The sequence below is a fragment of the Mesoplodon bidens genome (genome assembly GCF_964165515.1).
Source record: "Mesoplodon bidens genome assembly, chromosome: 5".
Lineage (NCBI taxonomy): Eukaryota > Metazoa > Chordata > Mammalia > Artiodactyla > Ziphiidae > Mesoplodon > Mesoplodon bidens.
Window position 1 is genome coordinate 48879509 of NC_138161.1, and position 19903 is coordinate 48899411.

General features: G+C 36.6%; 1 protein-coding gene across 14 annotated transcripts in view; it reads right to left on the reverse strand.

The window, feature by feature from the left end:
- The window catches only part of ABI3BP (ABI family member 3 binding protein), a 250305-nt gene that overhangs the window by 90176 nt on the left and 140226 nt on the right, over positions 1 to 19903 (reverse strand). For 5 of the 14 annotated variants that reach the window (XM_081235523.1, XM_081235520.1, XM_081235519.1 and 2 more), the window contains 14 exons: positions 19755 to 19829; positions 18561 to 18632; positions 17705 to 17779; positions 13213 to 13254; positions 12328 to 12375; positions 11285 to 11365; positions 10793 to 10840; positions 9659 to 9721; positions 9484 to 9558; positions 8739 to 8786; positions 7179 to 7238; positions 6268 to 6369; positions 4896 to 4928; positions 4013 to 4096 (listed from right to left, as the gene is read on the reverse strand). The exons of 1 other annotated variant lie outside the window; for it this stretch is intronic. In XM_081235523.1, coding sequence (XP_081091649.1) covers positions 4013 to 4096; positions 4896 to 4928; positions 6268 to 6369; positions 7179 to 7238; positions 8739 to 8786; positions 9484 to 9558; positions 9659 to 9721; positions 10793 to 10840; positions 11285 to 11365; positions 12328 to 12375; positions 13213 to 13254; positions 17705 to 17779; positions 18561 to 18632; positions 19755 to 19829 — 906 coding nt within the window. Of the gene's footprint in view, positions 1 to 865; positions 914 to 2111; positions 2196 to 3001; positions 3062 to 4012; positions 4097 to 4895; positions 4929 to 6267; positions 6370 to 7178; positions 7239 to 8738; positions 8787 to 9483; positions 9559 to 9658; positions 9722 to 10792; positions 10841 to 11284; positions 11366 to 12327; positions 12376 to 13212; positions 13255 to 17704; positions 17780 to 18560; positions 18633 to 19754; positions 19830 to 19903 lie in introns of all 14 variants that reach the window. 8 more of the 14 variants (XM_081235531.1, XM_081235528.1, XM_081235526.1 and 5 more) reach the window with 5 other exon arrangements.

Sequence of the window (19903 nt, forward strand, 5' to 3'; positions counted from 1 at the left end):
TGGTTTTAAGTTTGTGTTGTGAATGACATGTCTGCTGGGATGTTTTTGGAAGTAGAAAAAGATAAATTTCTGTTACTTTAAAGCTTCTGCAACTTACAGGTTTTTGAACAAAATCTTCTTTAAATTTTCCAAAGCTTGATAGATTTTCTTCAGCTTCAGGAAATGTTTCTTTCTAGTGTGAAAAGTTTGGCCCTACTATGCTACTGTATCTTCCTTTGTTATTGAAGATACTTTGGGGACACAGTTGACACATAAAATGAAGTTATTAATTCAGAGAGTCAAGATTGGTATTTTTTAACACATTCTCCTTGAATCCCCTGACTGCATTAAAAAGGTTAAGAATCATTTCTAAACTATGGTGGAGATTAAGGGGGAGTCAGATTCACCTTAAGGATGGGGCTTACTATTTAAACTTATTAGCCTTGATCACATTATCTGTTAGACAATTCACTAAAACCATATTACCCAAATGTTAACAAAACAACAAAAAAACCAGGCAGATAAAAAAGGCAGGTGTATAAAGGATATATAAAGAAACTTCCCTGTCACAGTCTGGTTAGCATAGATCAGGATCAGGCACTCTTATAAATACATGAAATTTACCTTAACAGAGAACTCTGGTTGAGCTAAAAATAAACTGGCTTGAAAAAAATTTTAACTGAAAAAAATTTTAACTAAGTTACAGGGCAGGAAGATATCCCAAACTAGATCCAGGGATGACTCTCTTTAGAATAAGAAGTAACTTGCTTTATGCACATTTAACTCACAAGATAAAGAATGTAACTAAATGGCAACAGAGGGGAATGCACAGAAGTTTGACACTGAGCAGAAAAAGTGCTTGCTGAAGGTCAGAAAGTGGCATTACCGAATGCTGTCCCTGGAGCCTCTTTGATAGGAGTAACTGCTTCAAGGACTGTGGCAGGAAATGACCAAAAATAACAGTAATAATAAAAAATGTTAAACATTTATACAATCTCAGAGGGATATAGTGTGTCTGCACTCAGGTACCAGTTTATCACTCAGGAAGGATTGTCTTTGTACTCAGATAACTGTCCCTGAGAAGTGTCCCTGAAGTTTCTCATTCTGTGATGATCCTAGTCTAGGTAATGTGCCAAAGTAGACCTTACCCATCTTGCTAAAAACTCATCTTTGGAAAGAGACGACAAGCTTTGCCCAGCTGGGGTACTTAAGAGAGCAAGATAAAGGGCAGCCATTCAGCCTGTGGTGCAGCTGTATCCTTCCGTCTCATGCCCGGGAAAGCCTACCACGTATGGATAGTGATGATTCTTACATGAAACCCAAACTCCTAAGTCCATGAGTAAAAGTTCCTTTTCAGCTGGTCCTTTGAGCCCATTTAGCTACAGCAGCTTCAATAAAATGCTCTGATCAGCACCTAGAAGCTGACAGCCTTCATTGGTCCGAGAAGCCTCTGTCTCCTCTCACTGGCCTCCACACAGGGCCTGTCTTCTGAACTTCTTCACCCCACCCTCTCGCGCCCCAGCCATCCAAATCTATAGTGATTTCAATGCTCAAGCCCTTCCTAACTATTCTGGCCCACCCTGACTGTTTCTTTAAACCAGGGGTTCACAAATTATGGCCCATAGGCCGAACCTTGCCCATGGCTTGTTTTCATACAGCCCATTTCCATTTTTAAGTGGTTGTTAAAAAAACAAAAAAAAAAAGGGGAATAATCAGAGATTATTGAGGCCACAAAGCCCCGAATATTTACTCTCTTGCCCTTTATAGAAAATATTTGCTAACTCCTGCCCTAGATCTGTACTATGACTTATACAACTTTAATAGTTACCAAGAAATAATCTCCTATCTGCCCAAATATATGTTTAACCTATAGCTGTTTCAGTCCACTATACACATTCAATATATAAAGGATGGATAGAATTGAATGAGAAGCCAATGAAATAGACATTTAGAGAGAAGATTCTAATTTACAAAGGGGAAGGAATTCGGCTACCCCCTAAGACCTGTCCGACTGTGTTCTGATTGCCTGCTCTGGAGTGAAAGTGGCCGCTGGCCCTGACTTGCCCCTTCACTTTCTCTAGACTTCACAGGGATGGGCTTCAGGATTCCTCAACCAGGATCTACACATTTACCCAGTTCAGTCTGAGGTGTTTCAGGACTCCGTGTGGCTTTAGATTTGGGATGTGGATGATGAGTTCGTTGAGGCACTTTGGGGGCTAAAGGAAGAAAACTTCAGGTTAATAGAGTGTTTTTAGTTCCAGAAGCTGTGGATAGGATTATAGTTGTTATAATTTCTTGAATTTCAGGAAATTTTTCTTTTGAGTTTGAAACATTTGTCCGTATTTGATGATTGCCTCTTTTTATCACTTATATTACCGTGAAAAACAAAAATCACACAGAAACCTGAGTTGATATATCAAGGAGATTCTCAAAAGGGATTTCCCAATGAAAAAAATTTCCAAAAACCTACTGAATTATTGTGATGGTGGGGAAGGGGTAGGGTGACTTTACACTAATGATGGTGCTTGTAACTTCAATTTACTAGCCTTGGACATATTTTCTATTTCACTCCTTACTGAAAAAAGACTGTATCATTATCTAAAATGGCAAAATAAAAACAAAATCGTGCACATAGTAAAAAAATATAGGAATTTAGATCTGCATAAGAATTATGTCACACCATAATGCCTGTGACACTGTACTCAGTTTGGATCAAGGACAGACATTCCCATCCCTAACCTCCATTGATTGTGTCTGAAACTCAGTAACACAGAATGTGATTAAAAGGTTACATAGGGATGAGATGCCACAAATTCAAACGCATTGCCTTACAGATATGTATACTAAGCTAAGTTCATACTTGATTCTTTGAATAACAAATGAGTTGTTTTAATACTCTTCAATACATTAAGAAGTAATTGAATGACAACAGAGGATGGCACAGAGTCTTGTGGTTATGCCAGTGGTGAAATGGGTCTGAAATGAGCAGGAGCAGATGCTTATGGACATAATGTGTCATTACCTACGGTTGTCCCTGGAGCCTTGGTCCTAAGAGTAACTGGTTCAGGGATTGTGGCAGGAACTGATCAAAAGTAAGAAAAGAAATCAAAGAGATTTTTGTGAGTGCATGAAATGTCAGAAAATTCATCTTAACAGTAAAAATAATGCTTCGAAGGGGAAAAGGGAAGGGCAAGGATGGATTACACAAAAGCTTTAAAACCAAGAGGCAGGTGGGAGGTGAGAGGTAGAGGGGGTGGGGAGTAGGGGTTCACCCTAGGGTCTGCCCACCACACATAGAACAGAGAGCCAAAAAGAAGCTGAGACCATACTCGCTAAGTCCTTAGTGAAGAGAGTGGCATTTAATATAATAAGGTGAGGAACAACCTCTCAGTTTGTGGTATCATATTAAACTAAGCATCTTCAGTTCCAAGAATAGAAAAAGCATGGTCCTGTGTAGAAGTAAGGGTCAGTGAAGCCCACTGGACCAAACTTAAGCTCTTGATATCCCAGTCCCCTTTATTTCATCCTATAGAGGCCCATTCAACAGGAGTGTTATCAACAAGTCATCCTGTCTGGTCACCAGCTTCCTTCAGCACATTCCCTGTTTATCAGCCTTTGTTCCCTCAACCCTTCACTCATCCAAATTCTGCATTGATTTTTTTCCCTAATTATCCTGGATCTTTTCCTGCTCCAAATATTTACTATATTTCTAGCATATATCATTTGTACTATTTCAGAAATTATTTTACATTTGTATAAACATGCTGCCCTGTGTTAATTTCTACCTGTTTATGCAGGAACAGCTTTTGTTTATAACTATAGTACAAAATGTTTGGGAAATAAAACATAATTCCTACTTCTGATTTGTCTCACAGTGGCTAATATGGTTATGGGGATATAGAAGGGATTAATAAGAAGAATAGTGTTTACTCTTAAGAGATATATAAGGCATGTACCGATTATGTGCACAGAATTCAGGGTCCCAGCTGGGGTAGAATGCTTGGATTCCTTAAACCAGAAACTGCATATTTACCCAGTGTGGTCTGAGGTACTTCTGGATGGGGCGTGGTTTTAGGTTTGGGACGTGGACGACGGGGTCTCTTTGTTGTTGTTAGAGCTGAAGGAAGAAAAGTTAGGATTAATATAGTGCTGGTGACTCCATTACCTCTGAATAGGATGATATAACCGGGCTCTAAGCCTTCTAAAACTTGCCAGAGTTCTTTTGAGCGGAGACACCTTTGTTACTTTGGTTTGAAATTTTCTCCTTTAATATATTAACAGGTTTTTTTTAATAATTGAGAATTCTCTAGAGATTAAAAATTATATTATAATTATGTTTAAGAAATGAAGATGAGGGACTATCATTTTCTTGAAAGTGTCCCTAATGAGAAATCACGCTAAACTGTGACAGCATGAGAGAAGTTCAAACCATCCTATACTATTCACTTATAATTTAAAACAGCTAGTCTTGGGCAAATTTTCCACTTGGTAATTTACTAAAATAACTACACAAAATTAGGTGCAACATCAATAAAGTAAAAAAAAAGTTATGTAGAACTTGAAATATTGAAAGTAAGATGCTTAAAGAAACTTCATGGTATCATAATTGACACTATATTTGTGGTCTAAGTAAAGAATATACGGAGAATCACATTTAGCCCCCAGCTCTAACAAACAGTATTATTTAAACAGAGACTCAGATTGACATGATGCAATTACAAGCTGGGAGATGCAGCAAATAGATGTCTTGAATTAAAGTTTATACATATTAATGTTAGAAAGAAAGCCTTTTATATTTTAAGATGAACACAGCAATAGGATGACAATAAATTATGACATCATTGTCTCTACAGAACATAGATAAGTCTGACAACAAGTAAAGAAAGCACTTGCTGAAGGATGTACAGGATCATTACCTAAAGATGTCCCAGTAGTAACAGGTTCAAGGTCAAGAAATGATCGAAAGCAATTAAAAAAAAGAATTGTTAAACACATAAGAAAAGTCACCAAACTCTCTTGAAAATGAACTTCACTAGGGTAGCGTGGTTCTACTGCCAGAAAGCAAAATTTTCAAAGTTCCAAGGTGAGGGTACAAAGATATATGATATTATGAAATGGTTATACCCTTATTATCCCCACATGGTTACCTACAAGTATTGCTTTTTATATCATCTGATAATATAATGGAAAACTCTGCTTAGAAAAACCTTTAGGCATCTGTCTAAAAACATTATGGTTAACAACTGTAAGAAAAGAATGTGAAAGTATAATTTATAACACAATATTCTGGAAAACAAACAATTACATCTATGTCATGATAGATGCAATTGTTGATATATTTAAGCAGATATTGGTAATGAATAACCAAAATAGACAACGCTCTTTCTTGTTAAGAGTCCCGGAAAAAGACCAAGACCTCTGTCCAAACAAAGCCATATAAAAGAGCAAGATACAAAGGGTCATTCAGTCTACAAAACTTGTCAGTTCATCTCTCTGTTATCAGGACAGAAAAGGGCTGACTGGAGAGTATGCTGCAGCCAAGTGGCTCAAATCCATTCATTGAAGTCAGGCACTCAAGGTCCTCTTCACAGACCCATCTAAAAGTAGCACTGCTGACAATTTCTGAGCACCAGCCAAGTAAACATTGCCCTTCTCCTTTCTCACAATCAAGTTCTACTTCCAAGTCCTATCCTTCTGCTGTCATCCACACATACGGCACCTTCCAGCTTCTGTTTGTTATTCCTGCTCATCCCTCCAACAAATCTACAAACTGTACACATTTCAAGGTCCACATGACATTTATCAGCCCATGGATCTTTCACTTCTCTAAGAATTAACTATGTGTCTAACAGTTGGTAAAACTCAATAAATATGTTGCTTTTGCCCATTTTCCTTTCTATCCATATATGAACAGTTTCACACAAGAGCAGCTTCCTTCCTCAATGAAGCCAAGTCCCTTGTTATTTCTAAACTATTCCTCACAAATGCTAATGTGGCAGTTCATCAAATATGAGACTAATTGAACTAAATAGGCTAGATACTCAACTAGATATGTTTTTGCTGAGCCAGAATCAAAGAGAAAATGTAATCGAATGGTGAGAGAAGCAATAAAATACAAGGTACCAAGAAGATACTAAGTAGCGTGAGGAAGTCACACGTATTGACGAGAGCACTTGTAACTTGGGCATCCATCCTGAAGGATTACAGGGTTACTAGGCAGCGAGTTACACTCCCACCACAGTATCACATCCAACAAGGTTCCACAGGTACCAGGAACCACATATTTACCTAGTTTGGCCTGAGGTGTCTCTGGGCTCGGTGAGGTTTTATGTTTGGGACGTGGACGTGGACGTGGACGACGTGTTCTTGTTCTTTGTGATGTTTTTGGAGCTGAAGAAAGGAAACTGGTTAATGTTGTCTTATGACTCCAGAAAACAAGGATGATACATGGCTCTAGGTTTTATAAAATTTTGCTAGATTTTCTGGAGTCGAGAAATTCGTCTCTGGGGTTTGGAATTTTCTTTGTCATCCATATGCCAAAAAAAAAAAAAGTTGTGGGGGGTTGTCTGCTGACAGTTCTTTTGAGAAAGAACATATAACATTATTTTAATTATCTGAAAACTTTACTGTTATTGTTGGTATCAGATTTTCAAAGAGAACCCTGATCCAAGAGACGTCAGAAGCACAGCATGTCTACATCACATTAGAGAGGGACCCAGGCTCACCTGCTTTGGGGAGATTATATTTAGAAATGACTTGGTTTAGGCATACATCCCATTAAACATTATTAGACTAAACACATCTCATTTCTTAAAATCATTGGTAGACCATAAAAATGCCTGGAATATCTTAAAACAACTTTCTTTTGATGGCCACAGAATTATACCTGATGTTTATAGGGCAGAGAATCCTAACTGCGTTTGGAATTCAGCAGAATCACTGGCTCTGTAAAGCTTTAAGAAAGCTGGATAATGTGGGTCATAGATACTCTGCACTAGCTTCATAGATGCTTATATTCTAACCAAATGACTTATTTTAAACATCTTCAATACATTCAAAATGAAAAAATATAGTTGAGTGACCAAAAGGGATGATGAAAAAATCTTACAGAAGAGAAAACCCTTTGACCAACATAGTAATGGAACTGACTGGACAATGAACAGAAAATGCTCTTGCCTGAAGACATAAAAGGTCATTACCTAATGTTGTCCAAGAAGCCTCAGTTCTCAGAGTTACAGGTTCAATGTCTGTCGCAGGAACTGACCAAAAGCAATACAATAAACAATGGAGATTTAAGCAACATAGGAAAGGAAACAAAATTATATTGAAAATGAATCCTTTTAATCCTGTAATGTTTAAAAAGCATTTATGAACTCTGGAAAAAGAGTATTTGTTCTGTAATAACTGGCTGTACTCTAGTGCCCATTTATCTCACAAAACAGCCATACCCCTTGCACTTTGCAACCCTGTGAGGCCAATGAAAAGTAGGTTTTTTGATGTTTAATTATATAATTGCAGCTGTATTGGAAACTTGGCTCCAAAAAAATCTCTTAGCTGTCTGATATGTATTTTAAATTACTCTGAAAAGTTATTATGAAAACTTCTGTTAGTATTTGAAAGGTTTTCACCACCATTATTAATATATTTTTTTGAGAAGCGGTGGTAGTGGTGAGAATTTTTAAAAATGTTCGTAATCAGTCTGATTATTGGAGATTTGTGACAGTTATGCAAAAGATAACCTTGTGCCCTTTCTCCACAATAAAGGTGATACTCTTTGCTACAGTTTGTCCTTATTTATTCATTTATTTCAAATGGATACTTGGGAGATAACTATTCAAGTGAGGAACAGAGATGATTAAGAAAAAGGTCTGAAAAGTAATAATTCAACTTTTGTCTGAATAAACAGGATTCCTCTAATTCTCTAATATTCTGAAATGATTGAATTACACATTGGTATAAAATTAAGACTTATGACTACTTGGTTTTAAACTAGTGTCTCTATTTTTCAAGTCCATAAGATTAAATGTAACATTAAAATATCTTATCACCAAAAACTCTGTAAGCATTTATATGGAGATTGCCTTTTGCTGACTGTCCAAGATAACATAGCACAGAGTTGGTTTAAGCCACATCTGAGAACATCTTCTGAACTAAAGGAAAACATGGCATCCGGAAGAGATGGAAAGTGAGAACCACAGGACAAAACAATATTCAAAGCTGATTGCCTTCAAACAAAAAAGGAAAGTCCCTATTTTGTTTGGAATTCAACACCACAAGACGAATTTATCAACAGAAAGGTCCAGTTGCATTCGAACAGTATGGAATCAAGGAAGAAAGGACTTTTGCGAGAAAGAGACAATTTGTATTTTCTCAAGCCCCAACCAGCTTTTTCATTGTTCCTCTCCCACATCATAAATTATACATACATAAAAGCAGAGATTTCAAAAATGTCCTGGTTTGAATGATGGATGGAGAGAGCACCTGTGACTCTTGCCAACATCAAGTGCTGCAAGCAATCTGACTATCTCTAAAGATGATCAAAGAACAAAAAACATTCAGGGATTGTAAGCTGAGCAGCAGCTGTAAGAATGCCTAATTATATTAAAAAGGTCCTTGTTAAAAATAGTAAACAATTTTGGGGAATGAATGAAAAAGAGGATGAATGACAATTGTTTACACAAGAGACTACAGACAGTGACAGAAATGAGAGGGGCAAGTTCAGAGAAACATTGACCAAGAGGGAAGACATCCATCGTTACCTATGGTTGTGGAGGGTGCTTCATTCTCAAATGTAACCGGCTCAAAGACTGCACCATAAAAAATAAACAGATATAAGAAACAAAAGTAAGGAAAGCTAGACTTTTAGGTGCTCAATGATGCTTAATTCACAGGACACAGAACTTGGTTTATTCTAAATTTATAAATTGCCTTCTTGAGAGACTTACTTATTATGAGAGATGCTGTCAGTAAATTAGAATTTTATACTAATTGGCATCTTAGGAGAAAATGTCACTTGGAAAACAATTGAATTTTCAGAACTATTATATAATATCTTCTTATTTAGTAGAAAATCACTTAGTTAATAGGTACCATTTGAAAAGCCAATAAGGTATTTTAGAGAAAGCCAATCTCCATGTGCCTATAAAGGAAGAACACAGGGTCAGCCTCCCTAGTGGTACCTGTTAAAATCACTTTCAAAAATGTTCCAGATACAGAAAAACCAGGCTTCTATTCGTTACAGACCCGAATGGAGAAGTCAGAACCTAAAAATGCTTTAAGAGTGGAATCTGTCAGACAATCCGATGTAAAATTTGTTAATTTCCCAAACATTAAATTGTTCATTTAACACATGAAACACAAGTGTGGCTACTTTGAGAAGATAATGAACAAAAAAAAACATGGTATTTGGGTTTCTATGCTTTCATGATATGACAAACTGTAAGCATCTTCAGCAACATCCCCAAAGAAAAAGCTTCTTAAGCCAAAGCACTGGAAATTGTTTACCGGATTTAGGTGGTGGCGTATCCGGTTTTGCTGTGGTTTGGGGTTTAGGAAGTAATTGCTTTGGTGATTTTGAATCTGAAGAAAAAAGGTGCTATAATTAGTGTCATGGCAGAGCTGTGAATGTCAAGATTAGTGCTACTTAGTTATAGATTAAGACATTGAAAGTAGAGATTACCAGGCTGGATTTGAGGTACATCTGGTCTACGTGTAGTTTTAGGTCTTTTGGATGGTTTCGATGCTAAAGAAAAAAGTATTAAGGTCACAGCTGTAACTGTCAATAATTAAGGACACATGCTCAAGCAAAGATACTATATAAATTCAGTGAATATACAACAAAATTAATTCCTGGGGTGGGAAATGTGTCCATTCCTACTGATTTTTCTGAAAGAAAAAAGCCTCCAGGAAATGTTCAAAATGTGTCTCTCAACAAAAGTAAGGAGAACTATAAGCAGACTTTTGTCTGTATAAGTAATTTTTAAAATGACAAGTATAATAGTTCTGTTTCTTACGGGATAGGTTTTTTTTTTCTTTTCCCCAGTATAAGAACAGTAAGGTAGAAATTTGAAACTTGCTTAGTAGGAAATCAGGAAAATAACCCATAGATACTTGAAATTATACAGCATGTTACATGGCTGTTCATTTCTGGAATTTTCGAAAGTAAACCAGTGACAGATTTACTGTGAATGCTGAGAAATTATAATGAAATAATTATAATCAAAACAGCATTAGGACTGAAAACAATAAAACCAGCTTGAGACTTTTAATATTCTCAAGTTACAAAGACCATACTATTTTTATCTTGGACCCTAGACAAAGAACAGTGTGTGTGACTTTGGTTATCAAAACATCCTCAAAAAAATTCCTCAGAGAAACAGAAAAGCTGAAGGAGCCATTATTTCATGCAGCTGTTTAAAAGGGGGAAAATCTTACAAGTTGAATGAGTAAAGCAATGAAATGGTAATCATGACACTGGAATAAAACATTGCCATTTGCCAAGTCCAGGATGAGCACGGAAGTCCCTGAGAAAGAGTAGATGGTTTTCTCTATACAAGGACACATGATGGGAGGACAGAGGGTTTCTGGAAAACCAGGAAGTTGTGTTCAAAACCATGGACTTTCCCTGAATTAGCACACAGAATTCTTCTAGAAGTCTCCTATCTTCAGGCTCTTCAGACCCAGATAGGAAAGGTAAGGGAAAGCATGGAACAAAACTGTGACACTGTGTATAGAATTGCAGTCATGCCTCGGCAGAGAGCAGGAAAAGCAAAAGTGACAACCTGGGAAAGCAATTGGAGGAGACCAGAATTACCAACTGTGGGCACCAAGGGCTCCGGCTGTACCGTAGCAGGTTCCAGAGCTATAGAGGCAAAAAACCAAAAATACTAATTATGTCAAGAAGTGGCATCTTGAGGAAGGAAATATTACTCTTCCATCTTTACTTAAACCATGTACTTTTTGTGAATGTGATTTTCCTTTTTATTTTTCCCATCTGCCCCTCTTCTCCCGATTGCTTTCCCACATCTCATCTGCCATGAATACGCATCTTGTGTAAAATTTTTATGGTGCCCTACTTTAACGATCCACTTAGTGGTCCAGCTTACTGCTGTGTATACTTAATAACTACAAATAAAAATATAAACGTATTCATAAAATGTGAAGTTAGAAAGTATAGATCCTTAAATATAAAAATCAACTACACTGGTTCCTAAAGCCCAGCTATTTAGGTGGTAGGTAGCTACTATATCAGAAACTACCATATTCCACTTTCTATGTTAATTGGAACCCTGAACATCACATTTACCAGGTTTGGACTTGGGCACATCTGGACTAGCTGTGGTTTTAGGGCGGGGACGACGACCTGGTCGTTTGGTCTTTGGTGGAGCTGAAGAAAGAAAATCAGCTAGTTAATACACGAACGGTGGCCCTACAAACTGACCATCAATACTACGTGTATCTTGGAAGCACATTTAAGCCCTTTGATTTATCGCAGATATGTATCCTTCTGTTTGCAACTTTCTATCATTATTTACCCAGTTAAATGAAGTCTTGAATAATGGATTTTTACGGGTTTTTTTGCCAAATATTTATAAATAACTGTTCAAAAGATCTCTCTATTCTATTTTGAGGTGGAAAACTCAGAACTTTGTACAGCTTGGAGAAGACAGTCTCATTAAATTTTTGAAGGTATATGTTCAACAGGAACATGAGAAAAGTTACTTTTAGAAGCCACTAGGGATAAAAACTAAAATTTATTTGGCCTAAGATTCAAAAGGAAATGTTTTTCGCTTAGCATTTAAAAATCTGCAAATCAACATGGGGTGGGGTGGGGTGGGGGAAAGGGAGGGGGGATGAGTTGGGAGATTAGGTCAGACATAAATACACTACTATGTGTAAAGTAGATAGCTAGTGGGAGGCTGCTGTACAACACAGGGAGCTCAGCTCGGTGCTCTGTGATGACCTAGATGGGTGGGAAGGGGGGTGGGGTGGGAGACAGGTCCAAGCGGGAGGGGATATATGTATACTGATACATATATAGCTGCTTCACTTCAGTGTACAGCAGAAACTAACACAACATTGTAAAGCAATTATACTCCAATAAAAAAAAATCTGTAAATCAGTAACATGTGCAAAAAGGTTTTGAATTTTCAAATTATTTCAGGGAAGGCAACTTTTAAAGAATGAGATATAATTTTTAGACTATAGGATTTAAAATTTTTCTCCAAAGGAATAGAGAACACACACACACAAATGGACATTAATGAAAAAATCCATTAATGTGAGCCTATTAATAAAGATGCCAGCAGTCAGGAAAAGGAAAAAAAGGTAGGTCACTCACTGCATTACCTAATGTTGTTGTTGAAGGTTTAGTTCCCAGTGTTCCAGGTTCTAAGACTGCATGAAAAATGATCAAGAAGGAATCAAAATCAACAGAAAAATGATGAACTTTAGTAAAATATGAAAAATGTTTAATTTTTAAGTACTAAGTTGAGCAAACATAAATGGTGAAACTTTTATCCATATAAGAAATTCCTTTTTTATGTAAATAGATTCCTGTGTTTTTAGACAAAATGAACAAAAACGCAGCTGGTCAGTTAAGTTTGGAAAGAGAAATGGGAAAAAAAAAGGCATGACTCTCATTTGGAAGATGTAAATGCAATAAAGTAACCAACAGCTCATGTTATGAAGGAAAATGTGAATAACTGGCTAAGACAGCACTAGCAGAACAGTTTTTGCTCTCTTGAAGAAAAAGAAGCTACGTAGACTGGGGTGAGTTTTTATATTTCTCTCATTTAATGAATTTCCTAGTGGCACATCAGGATATTTAGATCTGGAAAGACCATAATGCTTTCCAAGAAAATCTGCAAATGTTAGAGTTTTGGAAGTAAGAAAAACACCTCTAAAAGTGAAAGCACAAATATGTCCTGGGGAAGCCATGGTCCTCTATGGGAAATAACCAGGTTAAAACAAGCTCAGGACATGGTGCTCAAATATAAGGAGGGACAACAAGGAATGTGACAAATCAAAATCAGTATGGCTTTCATGCCTGTCTCAGAGCTTCCACTTAAGCACAGGCAGGGAGTTTATCTTCTGGTGAAAATGGCCGAAAGAAAGATCTGAAGGACAACAAAGAAATAATTTTTTGAAAAGCCAAAGCTAAGCACAAAGTTGAACATAGAGGGTGTGAAAGAAAGAGAATTCTTTCTCACTCACTAAAGGAAACTTCATTACCTATTGGCGGCTGTGATGGTGGTGGAGTCTCAGGTTCCAGGGCTGCAATAAAAGCAAGTATTATCAAAGGGGATGCTGATGAGCACCATTTAAGCTACAAGTTAAAGGTCCTTTACCATAACAAGTGTTCTCTCATTGGTGAACCATCAGGTTCTATTGGCTTATGAAATAAAGCTCAATCAGCCTGCAGCCTCTCCACAAACCACAACAGAAGAAAGAATAGAGAATTCTAACTTTTGTTGTTGATTTTTAGCTATTTTCCCCACTACTGCTCCTCGTGCCTGAGGAGATATTACATTAAAGGAAGTCAGTGTAACCTCTCAGAGGTTGTTCACCTGCCATTTTATTTTCATGCAGGACAGTAGTCGGTTTCACCCAAGAAAGTGGGAAGAGGCAACAGACCCATCAGACCTGTGACCGTGCCTGAGCTCTGTTAGTTTGGGATGATTTTCAGCCTGACTGGATCTGATATTCTTTCACAAAAAATAGGAATGGAGGGCTTCCCTGGTGGCGCAGTGGTTGAGAGTCCGCCTGCCGATGCAGGGGACACAGGTTCATGCCCCGGTCTGGGAAGATCCCACATGCCGCGGAGCGGCTGGGCCCATGAGCCATGGCCGCTGAGCCTGCACATCCGGAGCCTGTGCTCCGCAACGGGAGAGGCCACAACAGTGAGAGGCCCACATACCGCAAAAAAAAAAAAAAAAAAAAAGGAATGGAACTTACAGTCTAAAGAGGGCCACAAGTGTTCACACGGTGTTCCCCGTATTTACTAGTATCTATTGCTGGTGAACAAATTGATTTACACATGAAAGTTATTCCATTTAAATTATCAAATCAATAGAAGTCAGAAAGTAGTCTCAGATTTCATCAAATGCTGAATAAATTGAATAACAATATTATATAAATATTCTGACAGATAAATTCTCCAATGCCATTCAGATTGGCAGTAAGTAAATTATACCTCATGCTGAATATAGTTTGGTTACAAAGTCTATTTGGGTTTTTTAAAAGAAGATCATCCAATAGAGGTTTCCTATTCTGTAGAACAAAAAGAATTCTTTTCTTTCAAGAAGAAAATAAAAAAGGAAATCAATTGTTGAAATACAAAAAAAGTGAAGATTCTTTGACTTTTTTTTTCTTACAGAAAGAAACCAATTAATATGGCACCTACTGACCAGCTTAACAGAACTTAAATAATTTTGCACTTATGTATTCCTTATATTACCTTTACCAGGAGTTATCTCTGATATTTCTGGACTAGGGGGTATGGAAAGTTTGGGGGAAGCATGTAATGAATCTTTAGCAACTAAAAAAGAAAATATAATAATAAATAATTCGGATAGAGAATTTTCATTTATTCTGAAAGCAATGCATAATAGCACAACGTGTTACTGAAACGTAGCATCATTCATTAGAATGTCTATGGCCAAAAAAAGAATTCTGATTTCTCAAGAACTTGTCAGAAATAGATTATAACAGATGAATGGCAGAGCTGCAGTGATGTATGAGATAGAAGTACACTAGGCAAAGTAAAAAAATGTGTGTGTGGGAGGGGAGGGGGCGTGGCTAAATGTCAGAGTCTACAGGAGAAAGGGAAAATAAATAGTAGATATCAGTAATTAAATATAATAAATATCAAAAAGCATTCACATCTGAAAATAACAAAAACAAAAATTCTCTTGAAACTTTGAGGTTGTAATCCAGGTTTTAATTTCTACAAAGTTGCCTTCTAAAAGTGTGAAAAAGTAAGATTTGGTACTTGTAGTATCTTTTAGCTTTCACAAAGATCAAAGAATGCTGTCTTTTGAATTTTATAAAGAAAAACCAGCATTTTTCAGTTCCTGAGACTGAGGCCAAATAGGTATGGAGCCCCATCAGTGAAGCTTCCAATTCACCTGAATATAAAAATATTAAAGTCAGTGTTTATTAAAAGTAAATACATCTTCTGATAAGACTTCCTCTATTTCATAGCCTTAAGGTATTACCGATAAAGGTACAAAAATGTTCCATAAAAAAGCTGAGTGGCATGCAAATAACTACACCACTCACCTTAGCACAAAACAAAGAAAACTAAAACCCTCTCATGGATTTGTGGCTAGCAATGAGTACAATTTACTATTCTGTCCACCGTGTCAGAGAAATGCATACAACAAATAGCTGTAATCGGAGGTCTCTCCCTTTTTTTCAGATCGTTAAAAGCTTGAAGAGCCAAATGTCATTACAATCTTAATAATTAACTAATTCTTATTGGATGAGGCAGACAAGTTGGGACATGGTAGATGGCTGGGATTTTCAAGAAAGCGCTGGATTCTGCTTATAAAACAAACCAAAACCAATGTGGGTTTTTACTCATTAGCTTAATCACAAAGGAAAACCAAAGGAAAAGCAGCCTGTATGGAAAGTGACACAGAAAAACAGGAGAGTGTGAGGAGAGGGCTGAGAAAGGCAATGAATGACTCAAATCAAAAAGCTTTTGGTGGCTTATTTGCTCTCTTGAACCTTGGCAAGAAAAGAAGTGTTTAGCAGAGCTATAGTGGTGGTTGCCATAAAATAAATACATTTTAAAAAGCTAAAACCCAAGCAATGGTTTTTAGAGAACCAGTCATCACTCTGTGTTGCCTCAGGCCACTCAAAGTCAACCTGAGTTAGCTTAAGTTTAGGCACGGATTCTGAAGTGGTGATACTTGCTGTTAGGGGAAAAGTGTGGCTATTCTTAGGTGATTAGAAGGTAGAAATCAAAGGAATATAAACCCATTAGCTTCCAAATAATTTCCCCCATTTTAAAGGGAAATGTCAAATTAAGAAATCTTTTTGCTCAAATACCTTAGAGTGATAAGAACACACTCTCCCACCTTGATTTGTATTCATGAATTTCCTCTCAGAAACCTTTTATTCCCCCAGAAACCACTAAAAGTAATTATATAGCTTATCATGAATAAATGGTAATAAACATTTGGAGACATTTTTTGATGTTTTCAAATTTTACCTTGTAACAACAGAAATAATTAGATTGGAAAAACATTTACTTAAAGTTGGTGACCCCAAATGGCAGGGGGTGGTGGTGGGATGAATTGGGAGATTGGGATTGACATATATACACTAATAAGTATAAAATGGATAACTAATAAGAACCTGCTGTATAAAAAAATAAAATTCAAAAAAAATAAATAAGAAGTTGGTGACCCAAACATAGAGTAATATTTCTTGATCTGCTTGGTAATAGGTCCCTATTCAAAATGCAGCTTAAATGTAAGAGTTACTACCTTATTCTAAAGTCCTCTGGGCATAATTTTAAAATAAATGTACATGAAATCCTTCTCTCAGATAGCTGACTGTCAGAGTTCTATGGTTTACACTGTTAGGGCTCTTGAGTTTTATTAGCTATGCTTTTTTCTCCTAATAACCTCTCTGAGTTAGAATACTTCATTCCATTTCTCTGATTTGGAGACCTCACCCCTGGTCACAGCATCAACTATACTCCCTTTGCCTAATCCATAATTTCCTTCCCTCTGATATCTACAACACCTGGAAATCTCACTGCCTCTTTAAAAGGAGTCATGAGAATTCTCTCTCTGAGCAGTTACCCTTTTCTTCCTTACCCATGTCTTTGCAAAAAACAAATCATGCCCACTTAAGCAGAAAACCTCTTGCTTTAATAATCCTACCTTGTAAATACACATTAATGAAAAATCCATATTACAGTGAGAAATATATTCTTCCTAGAGCTAAGGGGTTAAAGTTTAGATGAAAATAATGAGTTGTGATGAAGTTCCCCATATACAATCTCATAAATCAACATTTCAGACTGTTGTATAGATTCTGGATAGGTGGAAAAAACAATTTGATCATTTAACATGTCCTGCAATCCTTGTGCAGGGAATTGTCTCTGTTTTTAATTACATACACAGAATAACCCCTCCCTGCAAAAAAAGAAGAAGAAAAAAAGCCTCTTTTCTTCAGCAAAACATCATTAATGTCTCCTGAGAAGTAAACAGAAGTCAGTGTTCGGAAATCAGACCCAATTTAGAAAGAAGCCATAGAACATTAGGAAAATACAACCATTGCTAGTCATGCAGCCTGAGAACTGAGAAGGCCCCAAACAAGGCAGAGTTCTTAGGGGATGGAAAGACTTCTCCACTTCTCAGCTGAAAGGCTACTGTTTAGTGTGATCTTAATTCCAATCAACTTTGGCACTGGAAACTATTTCATAGTCCTAGACAAGGGAGTCCTCAATCCTTCCCACCACTCTATTTCTGTGCTTTCTCTGTGATGGTCACGAACATAATGAAACACCACACAGCTCAGAGAGATGCTATGATAATATCAGAGGAGTTGGCTATAAATGACATCATTTCATCGCAGTTTCACTCTTTTCATGGAAAGTTGTATCAAATACCAAGATGCAAATCAGTAGTTCTTGCTCCAAAGAGTGGCATAAAATAATTTTTCAACCCTACTTTTGGAGTATCAAAATAAAGCTCAGGGTAATTACCAGGTTTGGTGTGTGTCACTTCTGGACTGAGAGGGATTTTAGGTTTCAAAGAAATAAACTGTGTTTTACTGGGAGCTGGAAAAATAAAGAAACAAAATAATCAACAAATCAATAATTAGGCATTTCAGTGTCTAAAACCGCAAAAGGAAAACCTATACCTCAAGTGCTATAAACCCATCATCTTGGATGATTTTGCATTCTATTAAAATAATATTTCACAGAGCACCATTCAATGAAAATACGGTAATAAATTTTCATCTTTTTGAAAAAGAATTTCAAGAGAAATAGCATTGTCATTAGTCACCACAACTACCCAAAGACAGTGATTTTAACCCATGATTAGAAAACCAAAATCAGTGTACTGATTTTGCACCTTATTTCACATTTCTCAGCCACATCTAAATCTTTAAGCACCAGAAAAGAGAAATGTTTTAAAATTAATATTTACTGATAGGTATAATGTTATGATCTACGGCATAAAGAAATTTTACTAATGCCATAACAGAAAGTTGTTTTTCCAAATGAAGTTGAACTTGAGGGCCTTACTCAAAAAAATGGAGAACTGTGTATAAGACGCAGCTTTAAAAACAATGGTTGCATAGAAGATGAGAAATCATCAGTGGTTTAACGGCTCGCCAAGGTACAGGATGATGTCTAAATGCTGAGTTCACATCAACCACCACGTGGCCAGCTATCCAAAACCATGAAAGTCATGGAGTTGATGTGCACTATGAGATAATTTAGTACTGCTGAAATGATCCAATTAGAACAGTGATTGAGACATTACATAAAAGCTGGCATACTGGACTTTCCGTGGTGAAATGAAGTAACATATTTACTAAGGACATATTGTTACCCAGTGTTGTCCGTGTAGGTTCAGGGCTTTTAGAAATTTTAGATGTAATTGTTCCAGGACTTGTGGTTCTTTCTGGTGGTGGAAAGGAAAAAAAAAAAAAATTAAAATATTCTAGAGACAATAAAAAAAAAACAATCCTCCAAAGAGGAACTGAATGACCCTTTTAAAATCCTGTCATATTTAGTCAGTGTTTACAAAGTATGCAGTGAGTAAAAGTTTGGGGAAAGAATTTTAAAATTCAGTCATAATAGTATAGCTATAAAAAAAATTGTAATAAGCAATGGAATAATCAAAGCCTGGTTTGTTGAGCATGATTCTGAGTGTACTCTTTGACAATGAAGACTGTCACATCCAGGTTGATAAACTACCTTTACCTCAAACTCTGTGCCATAATATACGTTGTTCCCCTCTCCTTTTCCTCTAAACCCTACACATATTCTGAGGCTTACATCCTCAACTCTAACTTTCTTTTTCTGAGCTTCCACACAGTATTATAGTTTCACAAGCAGGTTGTATAATCTTACATTGCTCTCATTGTTCATGATATAATCTTAAAAAAAAAAATACAAGCAATTGGAAAGCCAGAGTCATGTCCTCTGCATCTCAGCCATCGCCCTAGTGCCAAACTGAAAACATAGTAGTAGGCAACGAAAACAGGAACTGTCTGCCTAATAACACTTAAACTTAGATGCATGCCAGGAAAATAAATTACAGGATAAATCACTGTGACACTAGGACTTGTTTCTATGTTTATACCAAAATTTGCATGCAAGAACATCAGTCACTAAAATTGATCTAACAAGAAACAGCAGCATATTACTTAGAAATGTGGAGGTAAATACAAAAGAAACATGCTAAAGAATTGGAGAATGGGTCTCAAGGGTAGAATAGGGTAGGGCAGTAGACTCCTCTTGTTCAATCTAAGCCTTGTAGTACTTAAAAAAAAATCTTTACGTATTACTTTGATTAAAGAAGAGTATTTCCCAGAAAAAAAGAACATCATTCACATAATTTTCAATTAAGATCTTATTGAAAATGTTTGATCCTTGTTATTTTGCATTAATTATTCATCTTCAGTCAATTCCAAATTTTACAGAGAATGTTTAATCTATAGAATTGTTTCTTTTTATAAGTAGATGGACATTATCTATTTGGAATTAAATATCCTGAAAGGTTAAAGAGACAGTTATTTACCAGGTTTAGTTCTTGGTGTTTTGGGCCTGAAGCGTCGTTTAGGTGTAGAAGGGACAGATGTAGTTTGCAGGGGAGCTGAAAGAAGATTTAATGCAGCTTTGATAAATGGTATTTCCCAGGGGTCAATCAGGTTGTAACTGTACACTTGT